The 27,145-nt window shown below is 47.2% G+C and overlaps 1 protein-coding gene across 1 annotated transcript in view; it reads left to right on the forward strand.

Annotated features, from left to right (window-relative positions):
• Window positions 1-27,145, forward strand: part of bahcc1b (BAH domain and coiled-coil containing 1b) — a 51,945-nt gene that overhangs the window by 15,888 nt on the left and 8,912 nt on the right. Inside the window, exons 2-17 of the mRNA XM_071206742.1 lie at window positions 20-1,924; window positions 3,254-3,359; window positions 3,878-4,071; window positions 5,205-5,333; window positions 6,843-7,030; window positions 7,398-7,770; window positions 9,267-10,145; window positions 15,312-15,478; window positions 16,453-16,589; window positions 16,909-17,013; window positions 19,910-19,982; window positions 20,113-20,293; window positions 20,872-21,042; window positions 22,740-22,913; window positions 24,416-24,654; window positions 26,873-27,107. Coding sequence (XP_071062843.1) covers window positions 20-1,924; window positions 3,254-3,359; window positions 3,878-4,071; window positions 5,205-5,333; window positions 6,843-7,030; window positions 7,398-7,770; window positions 9,267-10,145; window positions 15,312-15,478; window positions 16,453-16,589; window positions 16,909-17,013; window positions 19,910-19,982; window positions 20,113-20,293; window positions 20,872-21,042; window positions 22,740-22,913; window positions 24,416-24,654; window positions 26,873-27,107 — 5,256 coding nt within the window. The remainder of the gene's footprint in view (window positions 1-19; window positions 1,925-3,253; window positions 3,360-3,877; window positions 4,072-5,204; window positions 5,334-6,842; window positions 7,031-7,397; window positions 7,771-9,266; window positions 10,146-15,311; window positions 15,479-16,452; window positions 16,590-16,908; window positions 17,014-19,909; window positions 19,983-20,112; window positions 20,294-20,871; window positions 21,043-22,739; window positions 22,914-24,415; window positions 24,655-26,872; window positions 27,108-27,145) is intronic.

Here is a 27,145-nt window from a genome sequence, read left to right on the forward strand (position 1 = left end):
TTAATTTATTTTCCTCCAGATCACTTCTACCTGAGAGGCCTTCCTCCCCAGCCCCCCCTGCTCTCCACCAGTCACAGCCTCCCCCCCCTCTCCAGACCAGGCCACCCACTTGGCTCCTGCAGCCGAGAGACGGACAACGGGGGAGGCGGGAAGAGCACCAAGGACGTCGGCGAGAAAGGAGTATCATCCGCGTCGAAGGCGAAGGAGCGATCGAGCAGCAAGGAGCGGCACCAGGAGAGCAAAGACAAACAACAACACCACCACCACCAAACGAACCCTCCGGCCGCCCACCACCACCAAGCGTACCCCCACCCTCACCCTCACCCTCACCACGCTCTTCTTCCTCACCTCACAGGCAGGGAGGAGGACCACAGACACCCTCTGGAGCGACACAAGGAGTACAGTGACAGTCAGGAGAAACACATGAGTGCCTGTAAACTGTCCAGCGGGGGTCCGACAGCAGAGACGGGAGGGAGGGACAGATCTCTGAGCAGCTGCAGTGGTGGCGCTGGCAGACCTCCATCAGGCAGGCGCTGCTCCAAGGATGGCTCCGTAAACGGGGAGATGAGGATCAGCGAATCCTCAGCTTCTTCTTCTAATGAATGTATGAGAAGAGGTGCAGCATCGGCCATATTGGCGCCTCCAAACCCTCACTCTGTGACTTCGTACTCCATGCCTCCTCCCCCTCCGCCACCTCCTCCTCCTCACGCTTTGCACATGGGCTCCACAGGGTGGCTACACCATGCACATCACCACCCTCATCCGGAGTTTTACTGTCCCCCAGCCCCTCTTACCCTCACGCCCTCCAAAGATCCAGCATCTGGAGGGTCCGGCAGGGACGGGAAAGCAATCAACCCGACTTATGTACCCTCAGCTGGGCCACTTGGAGACCTGTCCGCCTCCGACTGTCGTGGAGCGGGAGGAGGAGGTGGGAGAAAGTCAGATGAGAAGAGTGGAGAAGGATCCTATGACAGTTCCTCTCAACATCACAGTCGAATGAGTTGCCAAAAGAAGGACAAATCCCAGCCGCACCAGCAGCAGTTGGGATATGGAAAAGCCGACAAACCTCCCGACTGGAGCCACCAGACGCAGCACTTCAACAAACCCAACGGGCAGCCCGAGCTGACGTCCTGCAGCCTGGACACATCCTTCAGAGACGTAGAGGTGGTGGACGACGTTTACCGGCCCTCGCTCCCACTCGAGGCCCAGGGGACGCAGCCTAGTGCCGGACAGGGGACATCCAAGAATAGCTCAACTCCTTCATTTAGGGATTGTTCCCTCTCAGGTCCTGATGGGAGGTCGGGGTCGGGGTCGGCGTCTCAAAGGGAAGGACAAAAGGTGGCAAGGATACGGCACCAGCAGCACAGCAGCCATGGAGGAAGTACCGAAGAGAGGGGAAGAGATGGAGGACAGACTGCATCTTCCTGGGGGGCTCAAGGGGGTTTTCAAGAGGACCAGAGGAAAGGCTCCCATCATGCATCAGGTGGTAACAGTGAAGTAAGAGGGATCAGCTCCAGAGCTCCAAACAGTGACCAGAACGCGGAGAGCGAGGGCAGTGCCATGAAGAACCTAATGAACTACAGCTCCCAGCAGCCTCTTCTGCTGCCACACCGAGGCCCATTTGGAGGCCTGGGCTGCCTCAAGCAGGGTGGAGAGAGATCAGAGAAAGGGGACAAGGGAGGAGGAGCTAAAAGCAACAGCTTTCAGCAAGACCCTCCCAAACAGTCGCTGCCTCCTCGCCGAGGCTCTGCTAATGAGGGCGAGAGGGGAGAGCGAGGGGGGAAGGAGGCGGGGGAGGCAGGTGAGGGGGAGGTGCGACAGCCTCCGGTGGGTATTGCGGTCGCGGTAGCCAGGCCCCCCCATCGTTCCCCAGACAACACCCCCGGACACAGCAGACAGGGCAGGGTGCTGCCCAGCATGAAAGGTCAGACATCATTAATGCTCCTTGCTCTGAAAGTCAATTAATGCTATTTCTGTGCTCTGGGCTTCATTAAGGCGGGGGGGGGGGGGGGGGTGTGCACAGTATCTTATATCTCTGGGTCCTTTTTTGATGTTTACTGAGGACTTATTTCCGTAATTAACCGGCCAAATTAAGACAAATTAGCAGAGAAGCTTTAAGCATGTCCGACCTTTAGACTCAAACAGCTTCTGCTTTTACGCTTTAAATGGGCATTCACATATAAATATTTTGGAACATTTATTGATTGCTGTTTCATACATAGTAGACATTAATACATCCGTGTTACACCTATATTATTCCGTTATTACATCCAAATTAAACTCATTTTAAACGCATATTACACTGTTATTAGACCCATATTACACCCAAATAACAGCAATATTACACTATTATTACATTCCTATTGCGCCCATATTATACCCATGTTACACTGTAATTACACTGATATTAAACCATAATTACACTGATATTACACCTATATTACACTGATATTAAACCATAATTACACTGATATTACACCATTATTACACTGATATTAAACCATAATTACACTGATATTACACTGATATTAAACCATAATTACACTGATATTACAACTATATTACACTGATATTACACCTTACACTGATATTAAACCATAATTACACTGATATTACACCTATATTACACTGATATTAAACCATAATTACACTGATATTACACTGATATTACACCATAATTACACTGATATTACACCATAATTACACTGATATTAAACCATAATTACACTGATATTACACTGATATTAAACCATAATTACACTGATATTACACCATAATTACACCTATATTACACTGATATTACACCTATATTACACTGATATTAAACCATAATTACACTGATATTACACTGATATTACACTGATATTACACCTATATTACACTGATATTAAACCATAATTACACTGATATTACACTGATATTACACTGATATTAAACCATAATTACACTGATATTACACTGATATTACACCATAATTACACTGATATTACACCTTCTACACACATGGACACAGCCTGTCTAATGACTGCAACGCCCAGGATACAGAAACCATTCCTGAAGTGTCATTTGAATAGTTGTATGCAGCATGTGGAGGGTTGATTGGTATACAAGAAAAAGGAACACTTTCTGGCACACAAAGAAAATCACTATATGAGATTATGTGTGCGAGCGTCTGCACATAGTCTTCAGTCTTTCAGATGTACTTGTCTGAAACACTGTCATGATATTTAATGTCACTTTGATTGTGTTACAGCAGTATCACGCCCCATGTATCCTCTGGGTCGGGAGGCAGAGGAGAGGAAGAGGATGACAGAGGAGCAGATCAACCTTCATCATCTGGACAGAGAAATGATCATGAGGTAAACACACACACACACACACACACACACACACACAACCACGCACACGTGCACACGGTAGCATCTATTCAGGTTTTCTTCTCGTCTGATAAGCTGCACTTCTTTTATTCTCTCTCCCAGTCTGCGGCTCTGCTTCTCTTTTCTCTCATCCCCTCACTCCATTTACTCTTCTCACCCTTTGATGTGGTATTTCTGTACCCCCTCACTCGCTCCCCCCCCCCCCCTCTCTAAGATGAGATGTGGTGCATTAATGTTACAGGGACTAATACGAATGTCTCTGAAGTATCAGGCTCTTATTATGTAGTCATATTAGGGGAAGAAAACATATAATGAGAACTCATAGACCGGGCACAAGATGATAGCTGTTCCTGTTGCCATCGCATTTTCCTTTTTCTTGATGATTATAATGGTAGTAGTGGTAATGAAGATGACAAGGATGAAGATAATGATCATAATGATGGTGATGGTGACTATAAGAGGGATAATGAAGATAATGACAAAGTTCAACGCCTCAACAGGGAAAACAAGGAGCGCGTGGAGTTCGCCCGGATACACCCTTCCAGTAGTTGCCACGGTGACCTGACCTCTCACCTCCTGGTTCCCGGGGGGGCGAGCAGGTTGGGGTCGGACCCGGCCGCTCACGCTCATCCGGCCCACCACCACTGGATGCAACGCACAGGAAGTCCCTCCCTCTGGATGGGACACTCCTACGGTGAGTAGAGCGGAGTGGAGGGGCGTATCATAATGTTGTATGGGCATGGAAAGTTTATCTGTGTCCCACACATTTTTAAAACAAGGCAATTTAAAGTGCCTTCCAATAAACATTGAACAAATTAAGATATATGGCAGCAGAAGGATTACCGTACTTTTCGGACTATAAAGCGCACCTGCATATAAGCCGCAGCAGCTAAATTGTCCGTCTGTCTTGCTCTCGTTCCGTCTCTCGGTTCCACTTTCACTTTGGCGCGCTACCTGTCTCACTCTTTTCCGGCCTCTAGCTTTTCCTGCTGGAGCCCGCCGCTTAGAGGTGGCGGGCGCGGACCGGTCCTAGAGCCCATAGTGTTAAAGGTGGTTAATGTTACCTGTAAAATCCATAGATTTAGGAGGTTCCCTAGTGGCCGTTAGCTGTACACAACAAATGGGGAAAAAAGTCGCGGCTTATAGTCCGAAAAGTACGGTATATAAAATACATTTTAAAACTTGTTTAAACACCAAGAGAAGACACATAGATAGAGTAAGACAGGTATAAAACACAAAAACCAAAGTGACAGTGCAGTGTAAGATATTAGATTTAAAAGGCAGCGGTAAAACCTTAAAGTCTACAGTCTTAATTTAAAACAAGTAAGTTGCAGCAAACCCGCAGTGCTTAATACATAGAACATTGTCTGTCTTTAGAGCACATGTAAGTCAGTGGTGTGTGAAAGGTCTTTCGGATGTATTATTGATTATTGTTTTCACGTGTCTTTTGTTCAACCATGTGGCCATTGTTCATCATGCTTTCATGTTTAACTCATGTTTTAATGTAAGAAACCCAGGTGTTTAAAACTGTACATTTACAAACCTTTATTGACAGAACATAGGTTTACAACAACAACAAACTTTTTTGTCATCAAATCATATTCATATCATCAGTCAACCAAGTCAAGCCACAATATAACGTTGTTTCTTACTTTAATGTAAGTAATAACATCTTGCCATGACACACCTGGCAAAAGACACACATGTTTAGCTTTTGGTTCAGTGGATTCCACATGCTCCATTCCTGATGCAAACCGCGACCTTTTCAGAGAACTAAAATAAGTATGTAAATGCTTTCCTCATTTGACTAAATACATTGTTTTCCAGGTCTGAGTCACGTGGCGATGAGCCCCGGCTTCCCAGCGGGTCTGCAGCCCGTCATGGGGTCGCTCACCCAAGACCCCAACTCCCAGCTGGTGGTCCTCCCGACAGAGCCCGGGCCTCATCATCACCTCGGTAGTCTAAGCATCTTTTCTTACAACACACACAGACACTCACTGCCCCCTTCGCTCTCTCCTTCTCTCGCTTTGTACCATCGGAGCCGCTGCCATTGCTCTCCCAGAGTTTTAGTATCATTGGCTAATCATAATATAATGCTCAACTAAGTCCCTCTGTCAGTGGGACCGTGTTTTATAGCTTCGTTAATGGGAGCAGCTATTCCATCGCCGCCCTCTGCATGTGCCAAGCGTTATGCAAACCATTTCAACTGGCGCTCATCTCTTGTGTGGTGGAGCACTGGACTTCGTGTGTGTGTGTGTGTGTGTGCGTGTGTGTGTGTGTGTGTGTGTGTGTGTGTGTGTGTGTGTGTGTGTGTGTGTGTGTGTGTGTGTGTGTGTGTGTGTGTGTGTGTGTGTGTGTGTGTGTGTGTGTGTGTGTGTGTGTGTGTGTGTGTGTGTGTGTGTGTGTGTGTGTGTGTGTGTGTGTGTGTGTGTACGGGCAGCTAAAGTTAGTTGTGCTCATAACTGGAACAAAAGAAGACAGTTGCTTAGTGTTATGGGGTTGTATTGTACATCTTAGCCATTTCTAGAGGGAGAAGAAGTGTGCGTGTCTTTGTGTGTGTGTGTGTGTGTGTGTGTGTGTGTGTGTGTGTGTGTGTGTGTGTGTGTGTGTGTGTGTGTGTGTGTGTGTGTGTGTGTGTGTGTGTGTGTGTGTGTGTGTGTGTGTGTGTGTGTGTGTGTGTGTGTGTGTGTGTGTGTGTGTGTGTGTGTGTGTGTGTGTGTGCGTGCGTGTGTGTCAACGCTGCTTTGCAAACAGGCTGTGAAATTTAATTATCTCCCGCCTCCCTTGCCTCGCTCCGTGGGAGTTCCTGCAGAGAGGGGAAGTGCATCCACTGAACCCTTCCCCTGGGAAACATTAGCCCACTCAGGCTAATCTCACAGAACAAAGGTTCCCAGCGACAAGGCAGCCAAGGAGGTGTGTGTGTGTGTGTGTGTGTGTGTGTGTGTGTGTGTGTGTGTGTGTGTGTGTGTGTGCGTGCGCGCGTGCGTGCGTGTGTGCATGCGTGCGTGTGTGCGTGCGTGTGTGTGTGTGTGTGTGTGTGTGTGTGTGTGTGTGTGTGTGTGTGTGTGTGTGTGTGTGTGTGTGTGTCCTAACTCATACAGTATGTGCCCAGGGTTGGGGCTCTGCAGAAAACGAGTGTTTCCCTGAATAGTGATAAAAAAAGAAAGAGTTCAAGTAGGTGAATGGAGGAGGTAAAGCATGGATTGATTGATTGCGCCCAACATACGGTTCACAGTTGTTACATGTTTTAGTTAAAGTGGCCGAGTGTCCTGCAAGCCAACATGTAAAGAAGGAGCTGTTTGGATCTGTATGACTTCCCTGCACCGCTGCAAACCTGTGTGTCCCAACTTGTTGCTTATTCTGAGTGTTTAGCGACATGCAGACAGAAATGTCTTCCTCCCTTTTCTTTTTGCACCCACGTTCTATTATTCACATCCAACTCTTTTTCTTTGTCTGCCTCTCCAGATGTGTTGGAGCAGTCAGGTCTGTGGCCCCCGGTGTACGGAGGCAGAGGCCCTCCCTCTCACCTGCAGCACCACCAAGTCTACTCCCGCTCCTCATTCCTCCGTCAGCAGGAGCTCTACGCCCTGCAGCACCAGCACCAGCAGCAGCAGAGAGCCATGGAGCACATGCAGCGACACTCAATAGCACAGGTAACCAATACGATGCATTTCATTACACACATATTGCATTTGAAATAGAACACATCGGGAGAGGTTACATTGTAGTGTGAACTTGTGAAATGCTGTTAACATATTTTTATATAGTCAGGACTTTTTGACAGAAGAAGACAATGCAAGTCTTACTCAGCACTAATTATGTACGCCAATTACTTTCTCTTCTTCAGAAATTTGGCGACCTCACAGTGTGGCTTTTTAGAAGACTATTTGATGGTTTTTGTTTATATTGTGTTTAACTATATTGTAATTTAGGCAGACTGCTTGAGATTGTATGCAGGAAATATCAGAAAATTAAATTTGATGATGATTTACTCTTCCCTCTCTGCTTCCTCATCTACAGAGAAAACACGAGGAGCATGCTATCACAATAGAGGAATCTCCCCATGAATCGTCTGTATCCAGAACTCCTTCCTCTTCGTCCAGCGCCTCCTCTCATGTGGCCAAACCCTTCTCCCACACGCCCCCTCCACCCAAGACGCCCACCCCCTCCCCGGGGATGTGTCCCAGCAGCCGCCAGTCTCCGTGCTACCACTCCCCGTCCCGGCGCTCTCACCCTCCGAACCCCCTGACCCCCGCGCCGAGCCCTGCGGCGGCGGCGCCTCGCTCCCCAGCCCTAAGCCCCGCCCCCTCACACCTCTCTAAGGGGCTGGAGAGGGGCAGTGACCGAGGGGAGGGACAGCCACCGCAGGACTACCCACAATCCCTAGAGCCAGGTGAGTGTGTAGATATTTTAACTTTGGGAATAGAATGGTGTAGTGATGACGTCTTTTTGTAGGCCAATAGGAAGTTGGCAACAGCAAGGGCTCCTGGGATTTTTCTATTGGATTTTGGATTATTGCCAAAAATAAGATATTACACACACTTACACATCTCTTCAGCACAATATTCTCCACATATTAACACAACTTTATGTTATTTTTAGTGGGAGTAAAAAGTTAACATTAGGCTATATGAGCTAATTTACGCGCCAGTACCGCTAAGCTAAAGACAGCTAATGTTCGCCGTGATGACGTTTAGTGGTCCCATTTTTTACCTTTTTACCGAACATTTTTATGTCGTAGAACAAAACATCAACATCTCTTCAGCTTGTGTTAACCATAGAAGTGATTTCAGGCGTCCAACCATAAATAGACCTTGTGCTAAAAAATGATAACTTTAGGACAAGGCAACAGGAAGTTGGTAAATGCTAACTCAATCCTGGGTTTTAGGACTTGTTCCTGCACCCCTCCTACTCTGATTTTAAAAACAAAAACTTTATCAGCAGGTTGAAAGAGACAGATATAGAAAGGTGTAGTGGGACAGAAAAAAGAGAGTACGATAGAGGATGCTGCTGCAGAAATGTAGCACCGGTCTTTGAAGCGTGGCCGATCCCTTGCTCTGTGTGCCCTTGAGTGTGTGTTTGTGTGTGAGCATTTTTCCTCAGAGAGCTAAAGAGGGACAGCGGGCAGGTCAGTCATTAAGGTCAAAGAAAGCATATGGGCACTCAGTGTGTGTGTGTTTGACCTGCCATAGTGCACCTGTGTGTGTGTGTGTTTTTAAGCTTGCATGTGTGTCACGAGACGAAGGTCAGAGGGATCTTCAGATGGGCTCTCCTTATCCTTCAGGGGTCCTTGAGAAAGAACAGGCGGAAGGATATGCATTCATCTGGCTGTGTTGTCAGGGGGGCGGAGGGATACCATCAATAACAGAAAGCGCAGGGGTGACAGGGCCAGCGCTGCAATCACAGGAAAACGGCAGGGTGTCATCAATATCCCACATAGATCTATACACTCACTCACACACACACACACACACCCACACACACACACACACACACACACACACACACACACACACACACACACACACACACACACACACACACACACACACACACACACACACACACATCCAAAACATATACTTTACACTACTGTACACACACACACACACACACACACACACACACACACACACACACACACACACACACGAGCAGACACTGTGTGTTTTCGGCACCCTGCTGTCAGTGTATTATGCCGACTGTAATCACGCGCGTCATCCTCTGCCTGAACAGAATGGCAATGAATACGAAAAGGGAAAGGGCCTCACTTAAAGACACAGAGATTCTCTATTTTCTGATTATTTTTAATATTATTTTGTACAGTTTGTCCGATAGTGAAATGGTTTTATTTGCTATTTGACGTCGGCTTTTTCTTCTTTCCTCCAGACCTACCACCTGTTTACACCTACCCTCCGATCACCATGGGTTACAAGGCCGGACCCTCGCCTCCGGAAGCTCGATTGGCCCAACAAGCCACGGTGGAGGCGGAGCCAGCAGAGCCCGAGTCCAAGCCCCGCCCACATCAGTTCCACATCACCGTAGAAGAGGAGAGGGGGGAAGAAGAAGAAGAAGATAGAGACTGCGAAGTTGTGGAATCCCGGAGTACAGTTGTGATCGAGGAGAAGGAAGAGAGCAGGGTGGAAGTGAAAGGATTCTCCGAGCCCAAGAGCGAGATTTCTGGATTGCCGCCATGCCCTTCCGCAGCTCTGATCCAAGACTCAGCTTGCCCCGCCACGGGCAAAACCCTAAAAGTAGAGCTCTCTCTGGGCTGCCCGGGCCAGAAGGCCGGCCTGGAGGAGCCCCAAATATCCAAAGAGAAGGAGGATGATAATAAACATGGAATAGAGGACATGGAGGGAGAACAGCTGGGGCCTGAACCAACAGAATGTACTGTGTTAGTAGAGGAGAAGGAGGAGGACAAAGAAGGAGAGAATGTAGAGGTGGTGGAGGATGAGGAGGAGGAGGAGGAGAAGGAGATTCCAGGCGAAAACTCAGTGGAAGTAAGGTGTGTTTCTCCTGGTCCTCCCCCCACCTCTGACACCCTCCTCCCCCCCACCCCGGGCACAGCAGCCCAGACACAAGGCGCTTACATGTGGAGCCTGGAGCTCCTGATCGCTGCCACTCTATGCGCCTCCAGGGATGCCTTGTACCCTCCTGCTCCTGCCGTCAGGGCCCCCAGCCCCCCCCCACACCACGGCATGGAGATACTGGGAGAACTGGCTGAGCTGGAGATCCAACAGAGGAGCAGAGAGAAAGACGCTGCGGGTGAGTTCATGTGATGGTTCTGTTTTGTTCTGCTGAGGCCTTCAAGTCAAAGTCAGCTGGATTGTCAATCTTTCAGTTTGTGTGTACAGACGGAGAGATCGAAATACCGTTTCCCACAATCCCGCATACAGAAACAAAGAGGCCTTCCAACGTGATGTCATAATTTAAAATCGGAATATTTGAAAGTCTGTGAATTTTCTCTGAAATTGAGCCAAAAAGTAATTTAGTGTATACTTTCCAGTCCTTTCTATTTCTTATAGTGAAACTGTTGGTTCTTTTTTATATATTTATTTCTTGGTCTACATAATTCCAGAAAATAGAGAAATCTCTTTCTTGTCTATTCCGACCCAATTCACTTGAATTGCAAATCACTTGATAGTCAAAATGCATGTTCTACCATTTTGCATGAAGAATTACTTCAACGTTGGCTGATTATCAAAAAATCGCCAAATTGTGTTCAGAGAAATTGACACACCAAATAATTGTACCGTATCCAGGATCCGTTTTAAATAGGTCCCGTGTACAAATGACATCATCTTGTTGTCATAAAAAGGACAAGAAAACGTATAAAATTAGATCAAGGACAAATCAACAAATGCACTATAGCCTAATTATTTTCCTGACTACATAGACACACATGAACACACACAGCGGGGCCTCGGAAGTGTGCAATCCAGATGTGGACCTCAACACACACACACACACACACACACACACACACACACACACACACACACACACACACACACACACACACACACAAACACACACACACATTTTCCCACTCGCTGCCCTGCTTACTTCCTCTGCTCTGACTCTGTTTCTTGCCTGTAGACCATATTTTCTCCTCTGGGAGGTGTATGTGTGTGTGTGTGTGTGTGTGTGTGTGTGTGTGTGTGTGTGTGTGTGTGTGTGTGTGTGTGTGTGTGTGTGTGTGTGTGTGTGTGTGTGTGTGTGTGTGTGTGTGTGTGTGTGTGTGTGTGTGTGTGTGTGTTTAATGGGGACACAGAGATGGACAAATGAGCCAGGACATACACATTAACAGACACATGTGCACGCACACACACACAAACACACAAACACACTCACACACTCACGCACTCTCACACGCACACACACCCACACACACACACACACACACACACACACACACATTTTCCCACTCGCTGCCCTGCTTACTTCCTCTGCTCTGACTCTGTTTCTTGCCCGTAGACCATCTTTTCTCCTCTGGGAGGTGTGTGTGTGTGTGTGTGTGTGTGTGTGTGTGTGTGTGTGTGTGTGTGTGTGTGTGTGTGTGTGTGTGTGTGTGTGTGTGTGTGTGTGTGTGTGTGTGTGTGTGTGTGTGTGTGTGTGTGTGTGTGTGTGTGTGTGTGTGTGTGTGTGTGTGTTTAATGGGGACACAGAGATGGACAAATTAGCTGAGCTTCAGACAGAAGCCAGGACATACACATTAACAGACACACAGGCGCACACACACACACACACACACACGCACACTTTGCCCAGCGTGTCCCCGAGGCTCTGGCATCTTGCTTTGCTAATTAGACCCTTTCCTTTAAAACACTTCTCCTTTAAGCGCTCCTATTTTCCCCTCGTCCCTCTGAGAGAAAGTGTTTTTATTTATGCCAGCATCTGTGTGTGTGTGTGTGTGTGTGTGTGTGTGTGTGTGTGTGTGTGTGTGTGTGTGTGTGTGTGTGTGTGTGTGTGTGTGTGTGTGTGTGTGTGTGTGTGTGTGTCTGTGTGTGTGTGTGTTTGCATGCATTTGTGTGTGTGCATGTGCGGCGGAGTGTGTGCGTAAACTGTTAAGTAATCCCAGATGAATCCCGGCGCTCCTCCATCAGAGTCCATGTGTCTCTCCACCTCCTCCCTCTTTGTTATGTCTCCCACCTCACCTGCTTCTCCTCTCTCCTTTCTCTTCTTTTATTAAACCAATGTCATCTCGTGTGTAAATCCTGCCTCTGCAAGCCGCCCTGTCGACAGAATTAATAAGTGTAAAAAATCACAAGTCGCTGTGTGTGTGTGTGTGTGTGTGTGTGTGTGTGTGTGTGTGTGTGTGTGTGTGTGTGTGTGTGTGTGTGTGTGTGTGTGTGTGTGTGTGTGTGTGTGTGTGTGTGTGTGTGTGTGTGTGTGTGTGTGTGTGAGAGAGATACCGTGTGTGCATTTGTTTACATGTGCGCGCACGTGCTTAGCATGTGTAATAGGTGTGAAATCAATAAGTCCTGTCGCGGCGTGGAAAGCGTTTTCTCCAGATTGCAACACATCTATTTGAACGCCGCCCTGTCCGCGCTGCATGGAATATTATTAATACCGCTCGTGGCGGTGTTGTCATCCCGAATGCGGCCGGGAGATGAAACCGATCCCAGACAGATGCATTAATGCCGCTCCTCCACGCGGAAGATATCTCAGCCGTTTGCAGGAGATCGCAATTACAGATTAGGGAATCAAGAGACCCGTTCCCGCTCCAGGATGAATTAGCAGCATTACTTGTATTTACACTACGCCAACATTGCACTGGGAAACTCAAACGTTGGCTTTAATTACAATGATGTCGTCAACAAATGTCACATAACTGTATTACGTTGGTTAAAAGCAATACAATTACGTTTAACCTAATATTCTTTATTTAAACTTAATAGTATCTACCTAACACAGTTATGTGAAATCTGTTGACTTGATACATTTAATTAAAGTCTCCGTGTTTTCACAGTCTTTTAAATCTTTGAATGTTTGTGTAACATCTGTGAAATTGAGCCAAAGAGTAATTGTGTGTATCCTTTACAGTTGCAACAAGCAATTACTTTCTATTTATTACACTTGTGCTGATTCTTTTTCTAGATGTATCGTCTGGTCTGTACGATTCCAGGAAATAGTCATTCCTTGATATTCAGTCCAAATCCTAACGATTCTGAATCTATTGTGATTTAAAATAGAGACACTAAAAAGCATGTTCTGCCATTATCGCATGAAAATGTATTTTAACGTTCCTCCACTTGACTCGCCAAATAGCCGTCGCGACTCTCCTTCTAATATCTTACCTTAATATAAATGACATCGTCTTGTTGTTATAAAAAGGACACACATACTACATTAAGGAGAAATCAAATGGTTTTACTATAGCTTAATTATTTAGTATAAGCAGCATTACTTCTGTCCACAGACATGGAGGAGCTGTGTGTGTCATCGTACCCCTTTAAGTTTCAGCTCGATAAGCATCCTTAATGGCCCTTAATGACGACCAGGCCCATATTAACTGTAATGGTTTTTAATTTTCCTCCACTGTTTTAGTTTCTTCCCCTGTGCTTCCTCTTATTACACCACTCACACCCTTTAGGGACCCAGTGTGGTGTTATTACTGTGCAGAGATGTGTGTGTGTGTGAGTGTGTGTGTGGCGTGTGTGTGTGTGGTGCATTGTGGGCGGAAGGTATCTATTGATCGTGGTCATCCTCCAAACCGGGCGTGGTGATGTCAGCGGTGATGTCATCCTGTCAGGGTAATCGGAGCGTGCCATTGGCTCAGAGGTCTGACAGATGAGACGGCGGTGACCTCTGTGAGGCGGGACAGGACAAAGCCTCTCTGTCTCCCCCCTCTCACCTGCTCCCCCCTCTCACCTGGCCGTCTCTCACCCGTTTGTTTCTTTTTCGTGGATGAAGACTCCATCCTTCCTCTTCTTTCTCTATGTTTACTGCATTTCTGTCTCTCACTCACACACACACACACACACACACACACACACACACACACACACACACACACACACACACACACACACAGAGGTTTTAATAACGTCAGATGTCAGTGAATAGGCCGTGCAGCTCCAGTGCGCAGACTGAGAGTGATCCAGTAAACCTTATCCTTTCTATTCTCTCCTCTCTTCCAATCATTTCATCTCTATCTATTTCCTTTCCTTTCTTGCCTTTCCTTTTTATTTCATTCCTTTCCTTTCCCTTTCTTCCTTATCTTCATTTCCTTTGCTTCCTTTTCCTTTCCCCTTCTTTCCTTCCATTTCCCATCCTTTCCTTTTGTTTCCTTTCCTCTCCTCTCCCTTCCTTTCCTTTACTTCTCAATTATTTCCTTTTCTTTCCTACTTCCTCTCTTCCTTCCTTGCTCTCTTCTCTCCCTCTCCTCCTTTCCTTTTTTTTCCTTCTTAACTCTTCTCCCATATTCCTTTTCCTTATCTCCTTCCTTTCTTTGCCTCTCCTCTCTTCCTGTCCTTCCTCTATTATCTTATCACCTCTCCTTCTTTCCTTCCTCTTCTTCTTCCCGTCCTCTCTTCTCCTCACCTCTCCTCCTTTCCTTGAAGGGGAAATTGGATTCTGTCCATGTCCATAATGAGGAGATGTAGGAGAATAAATAGATAGCTCAATAAACACTTTGCCTCTTATTGCTTCTCCTCCCCTTTACTCCCCATCCCCTCCCTCCCTTCTTCTCACTGCGCTTCACTTCTCCTCCTCCTCCTCTTCCTCCCTCCTCTCTCCCTACACCTCTCCTTCTCCTTCTCTCCTTCCTCCCTCCTCTCTCACACACTCATGTCTGCGAGGCTCAGCGAAAATGTTTTAGATGCACGTGTGTGTTCAGTTGAGTGAGTGTGTTTGATTTGTCTATGTTTGTGTGTCTGTTTTAGTGTGTGTGTGTGTGTGTGTGTGTGTGTGTGTGTGTGTGTGTGTGTGTGTGTGTGTGTGTGTGTGTGTGTCTGTTTTTGTGTGTGTGTGTGTGTGTGTGTGTCATGAATATTCTGTTTCATCCGCTGGTGCTGTGACAATGACAGAGTTAATGACAGTGACAGATGTAGAGATCGTTTCTCTACCGCTCCCCCCCCCCCCCCCCCCCATGTGTGTGTGTGTGTGTGTGTGTGTGTGTGTGTGTGTGTGTGTGTGTGTGTGTGTGTGTGTGTGTGTGTGTGTGTGTGTGTGTGTGTGTGTGTTGTGTGTGTGTGTGTGTGTGTGTGTGTGTGTGTGTGTGTGTGTGTGTGTGTGTGTGTGCTATTAAGCAGGAACACCAGTATACATCAAATAAACTACACAGCTAATATCATAAATATCACCACTTTTCGAGGCACGGTTGCATCGTTCCAGAAATAGCTGCGTTGAGCGCGCAGCATGTTTTATACGCCGTGTCAGCCGCTGTGATGTCTCGATCTAATCCCAAAGCCATCCGTCTCCTTGCAGGTGAGGACATGCTGACCTTCGACCTCCACAGTCTGGCGTCGCTGGCGGCCGCCCGGGCCCTGGAGGTGGGGGGAGGGGCTGTAAACGTGGGGGCGGACCGGCAGTGTCCAATCAGGAAGAGGCTCGACCTGCGCAGGAAGTGCAGCTGGACGCCTCGCCACGAGCCGGTGAGGCTTCGCTGAGTGTTTGTTCACATCAATCATTCATGCTGCAACTGTTGGACACGCACCTTATTTGTTTGGTATTTTACTAAGCTTTAAAAAATGCATCCCAAATATGATACCAGAAGAATATATATATATATATATATATATATATATATACATATATGTGTGTTTAATCTATTACTTTAAATGAAGCAACTGAAGGCTAAGAAAATGTGCCCAGAACACCATTAAGTGTAACCTTAAGACATCAGAATCCTCCAGGCTAACTCTGTATCGTATGCTGTGTTTTAAGTAATAGTAGTCAGACAAATATCATTTTTATTATCAATGGTAAGATTAAATGACTATTGTGGCTTCTTAGTTAAATGAGAGGTGCATTGTTTGTGGTTTATTATTGAAGTTATGTGCAGAAATAAAAACAATACAGTACATTTTTATAAAGTCTAAGATCAACCAACGCTATTTTCAATTTGAACTGAATCTGATTTGAGACTGAAAGCCGTACGGTGGATCAACATACCTTTTCTTTAAACAGTCCTAGAAATAAATCTGGCTACAGGAAATATATTAAATGCATTCAGGGTTATTCAAAAACATTTTTTTTTAGATGCATACTATCAGAAATATTTTCCTAAAAACCTTGAAATCACTGATAGAGTTCTCTATACGGTTACACTTGTTTTATATCCCATCACACCTTAACTTTAAGCATACATGTATAAACACCTGCATGGACAGATCTTCTAAAATACAGATCGATCTATCCAATCATCGAGCTGCTCAAACACAAGCTGACCACCTCACATCCAACGACTGTTAAACTCAGATTGTGTTCAGCATTGACATTCCTCTGCTTTCTGTGTGTGTGTGTGTGCGTGCGTGTGTGTGTGTGTGTGTGTGTGTGTGTGTGTGTGTGTGTGTGTGTGTGTGTGTGTGTGTGTGTGTGTGTGTGTGTGTGTGTGTGTGTGTGTCAGGTGTGCCCAGTGAAGGGCTCCATGGAGACGATGGGAGGGGAGGAGCTGTCCATGCGTGTCCAGCTGGCTGAGCTACAGCGCCGCTACAAAGAGAAACAGAGAGAACTGGCCAAGCTACAGAGGAAACACGACCACCAGTGAGCACACACACACACACACACACACACACACACACACACACACACACACACACACACACACACACACACACACTTCTCTTTGTTCATGTTGAGCAGTGCATTCCAGCATTTCTGCTGTCATGCTGCATCCTCCCTGATTTTCCATGACTTTCTGCTCATACTTAATGCAGTTTGACCCGATACAAGTTTCCTCCTGATTTCTCCTGCTGTCCGGACTCCATCTTTGATCTCTCTCCTCCTCCTCCTCCTCCTCCTCCTCCTCCTCCTCCTCCTCCTCCTCCTCCTCCTCCTCCTCCTCCTCCTCCCCTCTCTGCAGGAAAGAGGAAACGTCTCGTAGTCCTGCCCGCCGGGGGCCCGGTCGCCCCCGAAAGCGAAAGTCGGCCCCCGGCCCAGCTGCTTCGGAGAGCTCCAAAAGACTCAGGTCAGTCCTCTGATACCGCGTCAGTATAATCAGTGTGATTGGCAAGCCCCGCTCATTCATCTGATTTCTGTTTGTGTTCTCACTGAAAGGCGCGGCTGATTTTCAAGAAGTTCTTCTTCAGCTGAATTGATTCAAATGCTCTATAGCTGATGATTTGCTTGATTGGGCACTGGAAGGAGCCTCACACACACACACACACACACACACACACACACACACACACACACGCACACACTGGGGTATGTGATGGGAGCTGATTTGAAATGAGAGAAAGTAATGGAGATGAGACCTTCATTAATCATCATTAATCACTTTTAATCATATTTATCACTTGCATTGATTATGTCCCGATTCCCCGTGAACCTCGAGCATATTAATCCAGCCGGACAAAGTCCTGATGCAGTTATTACAGTGATAAACGACTCCACAACACCCCCACCCGCCGCAACACACATTATTTAACACCTTTCGACACACACACACACACACTTGGATGCTGCCACACATTCCCGCACACCGCTGCAAACACACACACACACACACAGCCTGTGTTCAACACTCATAATGATAAATGTGTTTTCTCATGCCGCCCCACCTCTGTTAGCATGTGCACCCCTCGCCTTGATAGAATGATTAGAGAAACTCAGGGTTTGTCACGGTTACCATGATTAGAAGGCGCTAATGAAAACGACAATGAAAGGCTTTAGTCATACATACTGGTGCAACACACACACACACACACACACACACACACACACACACACACACACACACACACACACACACACACACAACTTGTTTAATTAGTAGCGCCGGTTGCTACGTGCCTGAGCAGGATCTCTGTTGTTAATAACAAGCTATGTATCGTTTGTTTACGCTTTCATCTTCGAGAGGGAGAGATGCGGGTTGAAATGAAAAGGCGAGAGTGTGAGAGATGGAGGCATTTTTCAAAAGCCAAGACGAACCCTTTTGATACACACGTGTGTGTTTCATGGACAAAAGTATGTGGACATTGAAATGGGATTGGTGAAACGTGAAATGTCAGAACCACCGGCATTAAGATCCTCTTATTAGGCGTCCATTTCTTTGACGCTTTGTCTCCAAGCTGCAGAGGTTGGCATCTGTGAGCCTGGCCTCAGAGGTGTTATTGTAAAGCTAAAACATTCAGTTTGCATGATGTCTCGTCCAACTTTACCTGACGCACAAGTGTTTATAACAGTTCTGGAGAGCACAAGCTGAAGAGAGGGAAGTAGGACGCACTAATCGTTGAAATGGGGTTAATAAACAACAGGAAGTGATGGCAGTCATTTAAGAGAATGTCAAAGCCTGAGATATAAAGAGATGAAGTTTAAACGTCTGCTCCTCTGGCCAGGCGCTGATGGAAGTGTGTGTGACTGGCAGAGGCTTTCCAGCATGTGGAAGGTGTGTGTCTGTCGGAGTGTTTGTGTGTGTCTGTCGGAGTGTTTGTGTGTGTGGGTTTTTTTTTTCGAGCCACTGTTCAATGATGCGAAGAGCACTGTGGTTAAAGCATGCCGACGCATTGACGTCTGACTGACAGGCGGCGTTCCCATTCGTCCCGCCGGTGTCGGGTGGACTCGGGGTCAGGGCTCCGGGCAGCCAGTGGAGAAAGTGATCCCTTTATGTACCTGCGGCGCGGAGCCTACACCGTGAAACCATACATACCTGTTGGCCATATTCTCTTCAGCGTGTACAGGCGAACAAATCCTATTGTTGGAGAGAATCTGACACGAGGGGAACGCTGGGGCTTCAGAGGGGTCAGAGGTCAACGTTTGAGATGTTCCTTTCCTGTCCTCCTATCCCCTCCTCTCATGTCAATTTTCCTTTGCTATACTCTTCTTTCTTTTCCTTTCCTATGCGTTCATCTTCTCCTAACACCTTCCTCTCATCTCCCCTTTCCTTTATCTTATCCTCTCCTCTTTCTCCTCTCCTTTCCTCTCCTCTATTCTTTCCACTCTTCCCCACACCTCACTGTTTCTCTATCTTATCCTCTCCTTAATTTCTTCTCTTCACCTCTCCTATTGTATTCACTCCCTCCTCTCCTTTCCTCTCTTATTCTACCTCTGCTCCTCTCTCCTCTCCTCTCCTCTCCTCTCCTCTCCTCTCCTCTCTCGGGAGCGGAGATGCTGAGACCCAAACCTTCCCTCTGTGGGAATATAGGATTCACCTGCCTCAGACACCAGCTGCTAACTGTGTGTGTGTGTGTGTGTGTGTGTGTGTGTGTGTGTGTGTGTGTGTGTGTGTGTGTGTGTGTGTGTGTGTGTGTGTGTGTGTGTGTGTGTGTGTGTGTGTGTGTGTGTGTGTGTGTGTGTGTGTGTGTGTGTGTGTGTGTGTGTGTGTGTGTGTGTGTGTGTGTGTGTGTGTGTGTGTGTGTGTGTGTGTGAGAGAGAGAGAGAGTAGTGTTCAATAGAGGTTAGTGTTTATCGATCGAGCCCTGGAGCTCCGGTCAACGGACAGACTCCCCCGAGACTGCTTCATCTCTCTCTCTCTGTCTCTCTCCCTCCCCCCTCAACTCTTCTCCTCCCCCCTCTGTCTCCCTGTGTCTCTCCTCCCTCCCTCACAACAGATCATTCGTACCCCTTTCATGTGTTGATTCAGCAGAGTTTCATGTATTCACACGGCCACTGAATATTTCCATGTTTGCCGTCAAAAAGCGTCGTCCCTCTCTTACCTCATCAAAGTTATGAGACAGGTCGGAAGAGTGAGGGGGAGAGACAATTAATGAACCCAGGGGAGACGAAACTAGAGAGAGCGGAGAGGCAGAGAAAAATCATCCATGAAAGGAAAGAAATGTGTGATGGGATTGATTCTGTGATCTGGTTTGGATATGATCATTTCTGGTTTAAGTGTGTCTCCGCTGTGTGTTCACGTCTTCCAGGTTGGATTTATTGGAGGAAAAAGCCAGTAAGAAAATGTCCAATCACGTCTTCTCCAGCCACAGCTCTGCACAGGTCAGTCTCTCCTGGCCCATGCGCACACTCACAGCCACTTCCTGCTGCTAACCTTTTTGTTCTTTCCTGGATATTTCAATTAGCGGAAATACATTTGTCAATAATCAGCTTCTAATCCCCCGGTCTGCAGATGAAAGCCCGCTGTAAGCACCGAGGCCGGCCCGGCGCCCTGAGCTCCAGGCTCGCCCGGCGGGTGACCCAGCTGAAGCAGAAGGCCCAGCGTGGTGCATCGTCTTCAGGCATGCTGCACTGCAGAGGGCCCCCCGGGGAGGAGGACGCCTCCATGAGTCACTGCAGACAAGGAATCAAGGGTGGGTACAGACGGAGCGTATATATATATATATACAAGACAACGCAAGTTAAAGGGGCCCTGTGATGCTTTTGGGGTTTTTCCCAGTGTGTTATATAGGTGTGTGTGCATGTAAATGGTCTCCAAAGGCTGAGTACTCTCCAGAGGGAGTTTCTCTCACACACTCCCCCCCCCCCCCCCCCCCTCTCTGCCTGAAACACCTCCATTGGACTCCTTTATTTACTCCCTGAACATAGTGACATGACTTTGTAACACTCACGCTCCTATTGGCTAGCGCTCCAACAGATTGTACGTGATAGGCTAAGGGGTGGGACATCTCTAAGTGGTTGACCAATCACAACAGAGCCAGCCAGCTAAGCAATCAGAGCAGACTGGGCTCTGGTTTCAGACAGAAGGCAGTGTGAGAAAAATAAATAGCTTTTTAACATTAAAGCAGTTACAGTAGAGACACAAATATGAACCTGAAGATGAGCATACCAGGGCCCCTTTAATTAATATAGCACATTTCAACGTGTTGGTCCTGAACAATTAGTGCTTTGTAAGCCAGACGCTGAACTCCTCCTCCTGTTTCTCCATCAGACCTGCAGCACGACTGGGCAGCTGGTCAGACTTCCAAGAGGAAGAGGGGTCGAAAGCCCAAAGTGATGATGGCCGTCAACACCAACAGAACTCACCACAAGGACGACCGGACCTCCGACAAAAAGCAGGAAGTCAGGGACGAGAAGAGTGACAGCGAGAGCTCAGAGCACGGTGAGTTACAGTTCCGGTCAGCGTGAGAATGATGGGGCGGCTGGGGAGCTCTGGGGGTTGAAACATTAATATATACTTCTTAAATAATATAGTATTTTTCAAGAGAATCTGTACCAAAAAATACTGTATATGTGTAGGCGTGCTCGCCCGGCAGCCTTACAATACGCAACCATTTCTTTTAACACATATTTATCCAAATACTGTGCTTGCTGTGATTTGGATATTGCATCGTAGTCCATTTTGCGATTTTGTTAAAATGTTGATTCATCGTGCGGCCTTCTTCACCTCCGACTTTCTGAATACGATTATGTCAAGAGCCTGCAGTGAACGCTTACATAAGCCGTGTGTCTGATTGCCACACACTCATATGTAGTCCGGCGTGTCCTCCAGCCACAGTTTCACAGGTTACTACAAATATGAGTCGAGCTGTGGCTGGTGGCTGAAAGAACATCTGTGTGTGTGTGTGTGTGTGTGTGTGTGTGTGTGTGTGTGTGTGTGTGTGTGTGTGTGTGTGCGTGTGTGTGTGTGCGTGTGTGTGTGTGTGTGTGTGTGTGTGTGTGTGTGTGTGTGTGTGTGTGTGTGTGTGTGTGTGTGTGTGTGTGTGTGTGTGTGTGTGTGTGTGTGTGTGTGTGCCCGTGAAGTATCTGAGAGTGAGTTGTCTGCCGTCATCGAGGGGGCCCTTCTCTCACTTCCCAGCTCGTCTGTCACACCGTTAAAACCGTTAACGACTTGCCACAGGCATGCAACACAGCCACCCCGGCCCTCAACACCGCGCCGTAACGTGAGCCTCGCTCTGGCCCGGCTCAGAATCTCACACCCTGGACTTCCCCTCTTCTTCACCTCCCCAGCGTTGGGAAACTGACGGAGGTTTGACATGAGGAGAAATAAATCCTCCTGACTTTAAAACAAAATGCCTCCGACGAGAAGACGCTCAAAACTAACAGAACTGAAAGAAAATGCTCAAATCTGAATGACCTCGTTGCCTCGATGGCTCGAGAAGCAGTGGTTGAAGGTGTGTGTGTCCCTGTGTGTGTGTGTGTGTGTGTGTGTGTGTGTGTGTGTGTGTGTGTGTGTGCGTGTGTGTGTGTGTGTGTGTGTGTGTGTGTGTGTGTGTGTGTGTGTGTGTGTGTGTGTGTGTGTGTGTGTGTGTGTGTGTGTGTGTGTGTGTGTGTGTGTGTGTGTGTGTGTGTGTGTGTGTGTGTGTGTGTGTGTGTGTGTGTGTGTGTGCGTGGGAAGTGTTGACGAGAACGCCATGTAAGTGACAAGTGTGTCAGAGTTGTGTCGACACCCGACACGACCCCCTGCAGACAGCGACACACAGCTGCCAATAACAAACCGTGTGTATTTGTGTGTGTGCTGCATATGTGCATGTGTGTCACTGTCACCATGTGCTCCCCGTCACTGCACTTAAGGAACAAGCCGCTCATTATTATGCAGCTTGGAGTTAATATGTGACAAATTATGGCACTTTCAAAGCCTCCGAGAGAAGTTTGTTTCTTTTCTCTGCTCACTTTTGTATTCACGGCTACGAGTGTTTAGCCACAGGCTTGAGAACCGAACTGTAGATGCTAGAGGAGTATTGAAAGCTAGCTGTCAATACTCCTCATCAAGTGAGTCCCTGGCTTGAGCTAACAGTGTGTACAGGTAGATCTCTTGAAGCTGACTGACTGATCATATTGATGTTGTGATTTCCACAGAGGAGGAAGAGGAGGACGGCAGCTACGACAGCGAAGACGGAGCCGGTGACATCCAGATTAGCTCATTCTCTAAAGAAGCTCCTGCCAACCCTGCCGGGATTCTGCCTTTTTTATCGCAGTCCTCCAAGCTCCAAGCAAACCAGAGAGCCGGGAGCAAGAGACCAGGGCTCCCCGGTGAGGCCTTTGTGCTTTAAGTCTGTGTGTCAACATGCTTTATACTTGAAGTGAAGGGAAACATTAAAGGTCACATGTCATGGCCACTTCTACTGATCCTAATTCCATTGTTGAGGTCTACTAGAATAGATGTACATTGTTCAATATACCAAACTCACATTGGTTTCTCACAGCATCTCTGTATAGTATGTGTACTCACTCTCTGTCCTACACGGCTTGTTGGAGCTCCTGCCCCCCCCCCCCCCTATGAGCCCACTGTGCTCTGATTGGTCAGCTCGCCCACTCTGTTCTGATGAGTCAACTACAGTTACAGCGGAACATCAGTGATTATGTGTTAAATGGCGTTTGTTAGCAACCAGAAAAGGACACCAGAAAAGGACACCAGAAAAGGACACCAGTAATGATGAACGGATGAGAATGCTGCGTGGGGTCTGGGCAACGTGTTGCGCGGCTCGCTGCTCCGAGGAGCGGACAGTGTGAGCTGGGTTCATTTCCTGCTTGCTGCGTGGGGTCTGCGAGACCTCGCGAAACTCAGCCTGAACTCAGCCTGAGCACCATGGGCGCGGGAAGGGGGGGTGCTGAGGGGGCTGCAGCACCCCCATCTGCGAGGCTCCACTAGCACCCGCACCCCCAAACGCACCTACAGTGTAAGCGCGCCACAGTTTCACCGCCGCGAGGCTCCACTAGCACCCCGTCCAGCGCGTCACAGTTTAGCCGCTGAGAGAGAGTGTGTGTGAGGAGACAATTGGTCCATTGGGTCGTCGTTACGTCACTTGGTTCCCGGAAGAACAAATAGAAAAAGATAGGCGTTCTGGGGCAGCAGACAGGTCTTCTCTGTGTTAGAGTTTTACTCGCTGCAGGGTGTACTTTGAGGGTTTGTGACTCTGCAGACCGTTTACAAGCATAAAAAGCTACATAACACAAGGGGACGGGTGATAACTGGAAAAGCACGACATGGGCCCTTTAATATTTGAGGAGTTTGGAGAAATCCACATTGTTTTAGATTTGTTTCAAAATGTGAAGGGCACTTGGACATGTGTGGTGGTTTTGCGTGTGTTTTATGAATGGTTTGTGCACATTTGTTTTCCTACAATCCCTAATCTAGAATAAGTTTTAAGTTAACATCTAAACGGAGAATACAAGAGTATATCTTAATGATATTTACATAGCTGAGCAATTAAAACAGCTTTTGTTCATTTAACTCATTTAGAACAATAGAATATGCTTATCAAATTGTGTTATGTGGCCTCCATTACGTGGCTCTTATTTTACATTTTTATTTATTTTATTGAATTTAGGTATATACTATTATTCACCAAAAACAAGTTCTTGTTTGTGAGAACTTGGCAATAAATCTGATTACGATTCTATGTCAAAGAAAGCCTAAAATCTTCTCTCCATATTTAACATAATCTATGACTTTATCTTATCTAATTTCATATATATATATATTATAATTTACTTCCCAACTCTAATTTCCACGATGTCCTCTTCGCCCTCAGGCATGGAGAGCTTCACCAGTGCAGATCAGAGGAGAGCACCCAGAAGGCTGAGCCTCTCCTCCTCAGACAGAGGACATCCAGACCACCAGGGGACTAAAAGAGCGTCTCTGCCCAGCTGGGGTGCTTCGTCAGTGGGCTGCAGCTTTGGGGACGGCCGGGGGAACCATGGAGCTCTGACTGAAGCCAACAGGAGCAGCAAGGAGGCCGCGAGGAGGAACTCGTCGGGAATCCTGGGAAAGGTGAGCACCGGGGTGTGGTCTTGTATTTAGAGTACAAGACAGTATTTTACAGTGACACAGTAATATTTTACTTTTTCCAATGACATGTATTCAACCAAGTAAATGACTTCCTGTCAGTAGTGATTAATGGCACTTCTCTGTCGACTACACTCTTCAAAACTGGCATTTCCTTCCTCAGCTGCTTCATGTGCACTTCTGGGTAAACGATTGAATGACGGTGTGTCTTTCACATTTGAATACTTTTCCAAACTTTGCAAAACTTCCTGCGCTTGATACCGCTATGTATTTATCCTGTGCTCCTCAGAAATTGCAATAAAACGTGCACACAATATAGTGCCAATGTGAGGTAAATCAACAATATTTAGAGTTAATATAACGTGCAGGAAGCCGTGGGACTCTTCCAAAGTTCAACCTCCATCTAAAGGGCACAGAATCTGTGGGCTTCGTGGTATATTTGTTAGGTCACACAGAAGCGCATGGGAAAGCGAGCTGAGAAGGGAAAGGTGAGATGCAATTGCCAATTTTAGAGGCGTGACGCAAAGGTTATTCAACGAGCATCACAATAAATGACTGCTGTCACAGAGTTACAAGAAATGATATAATATCCCTCTTTGAATGAGTTGAGGCTGTTTGTTTGGAACAAGCCAAAAGGCTGGGTAGGTTCAGGCTGACAGGGAAATGCAAGTAAAAAAACAAGGTGACTCACAGACGGTTTCTCCCTTCTGATGCATGCAAATAAAGTTAGATCCTTCCTGGAGCCGCACCCTGCCAGAACGTTTGAACATCCCATAGATTACAGGACATACCGATAACTCCCGGACTCCCTTCCAGGCAGGTATTAAGCATCGTCTGTAAATCAGTCATGTCAGATATCCCATATGCTGTGTAGGTGTGTGTTTGCATACTGCGGTGCTAACACACTGCTGGCTGGTCGTATTAGCGCAGGCAGACGCCAGCGAGACGCCCGCATTCACTTCAACGAGACGCCCCGAGGTTACCCCTGTCTTTGACTCATTGTGAGGGAATGTCAAAAAAACACATAACTCCAAACCAAACAGTATAAAGATAATCTCCAGCCATAATCCTACACACACCCATGCACGCATCTACTCTCACTCTCACTCTCACGCACACACATAACCAGCACAACAGATAAATAATCACCCATGCCCTCTGGGGACGAAACTTCTGTCACTAAAATATATGGTCTCCTGATGTGGGTAATTTCAAGAGAGAAAACACCCACACACACACCCCCACACACACACACACACACACACACACACACACACACACACACACACACACACACACACACACACACACACACACACACACACACACACACACACACACCCCCACACTTTCAATTTGAATATTATTATCTTTTCTTTGGAAAGCCTTAAAAACAAGCAGATACCTGTTGGGCGAGCTGACTTTCCATCATCTCTGCCATCTGTGGAGAGACTAGCCTAAACCGGTCTGGAGATGGATAGTATCTGGTGTGTGTGTGTGTGTGTGTGTGTGTGTGTGTGTGTGTGTGCGCGTGCGCGCTCGCGCGTGCGTGTGTGCGTGTGTAGAAAGTAAGAATGCAAATGAGGTTTCAAGCTTCTTCATTAGTAGGCCTCCACCCTGCTGAAGTGTCCTTGAGCAAAACACTGAAGTCCTGTCGGTTCAAGAGCTGCAGTTATTACTGAATGTGACCTTTGACCTTTGAGTGAACGGTGGCAAGTGAGAAAAAGAAAATCCTGTGGCTTTAATTGAAGTATCACATTGCAAAAGGAGCAATGCCTGCGGTTGCTTCTCAAAGAAAGATTCACCACATCTGACTGGAAAAGACTCTGACTCAGTTGCATGCTGATCTTGTTGACTAAAGATTATTTTAAAGGGGACCTAGTCTGCGCATTTTTAAATGTGTTCTTATATGTTGTGACATGTCTCCGTGCTTTAATGTTCAAAAAGCTCTTTTCACCCTCTGTCTGAAACCAGAGCCCCGTCTGCTCTGATTGGTTAGCTGGCCGACTCTGTTTTGATTGGCCAACTGCTTAGAGATATCCCGCCCCTTAGCCTATCACGTACAATACATACACAAGAACCTATATAACACTACAGGAAAGGGAAAACCCCCAAAAGCACAATAGGGCCCCTTTAACATATAATAAAGTGATGCCATGTCCTGTTGTCTCCCTACTGATGTCACATCCTGTTTCCTGTCCAGGCTAAGGGCCACGCAGTGAGCCGGCTCCTGCAGAGCTTTGCAGCCGACGAGGGCTTCCGATTGGATGAGGAGAGCAGCTTCTCTGAGGGCGAGGAGGAGGAGGAGGAAGAGGAGGAGGAGGAAGAGGAAGAGGAGGAAGAGGAAGAAGGAGAAGAGGAGGAAGAGGAGGAAGAGGAGGAGGAGGAGGACATACAGTTGATCCACCTCCCTCCCAACATGCCTTGCAGAATACCCGGTAAGCATAAACACTGACACATCACACATAATTACACA

This window comes from Pseudochaenichthys georgianus, chromosome 19, assembly GCF_902827115.2.
Source record: "Pseudochaenichthys georgianus chromosome 19, fPseGeo1.2, whole genome shotgun sequence".
Taxonomy (NCBI): Eukaryota; Metazoa; Chordata; class Actinopteri; order Perciformes; family Channichthyidae; genus Pseudochaenichthys; species Pseudochaenichthys georgianus.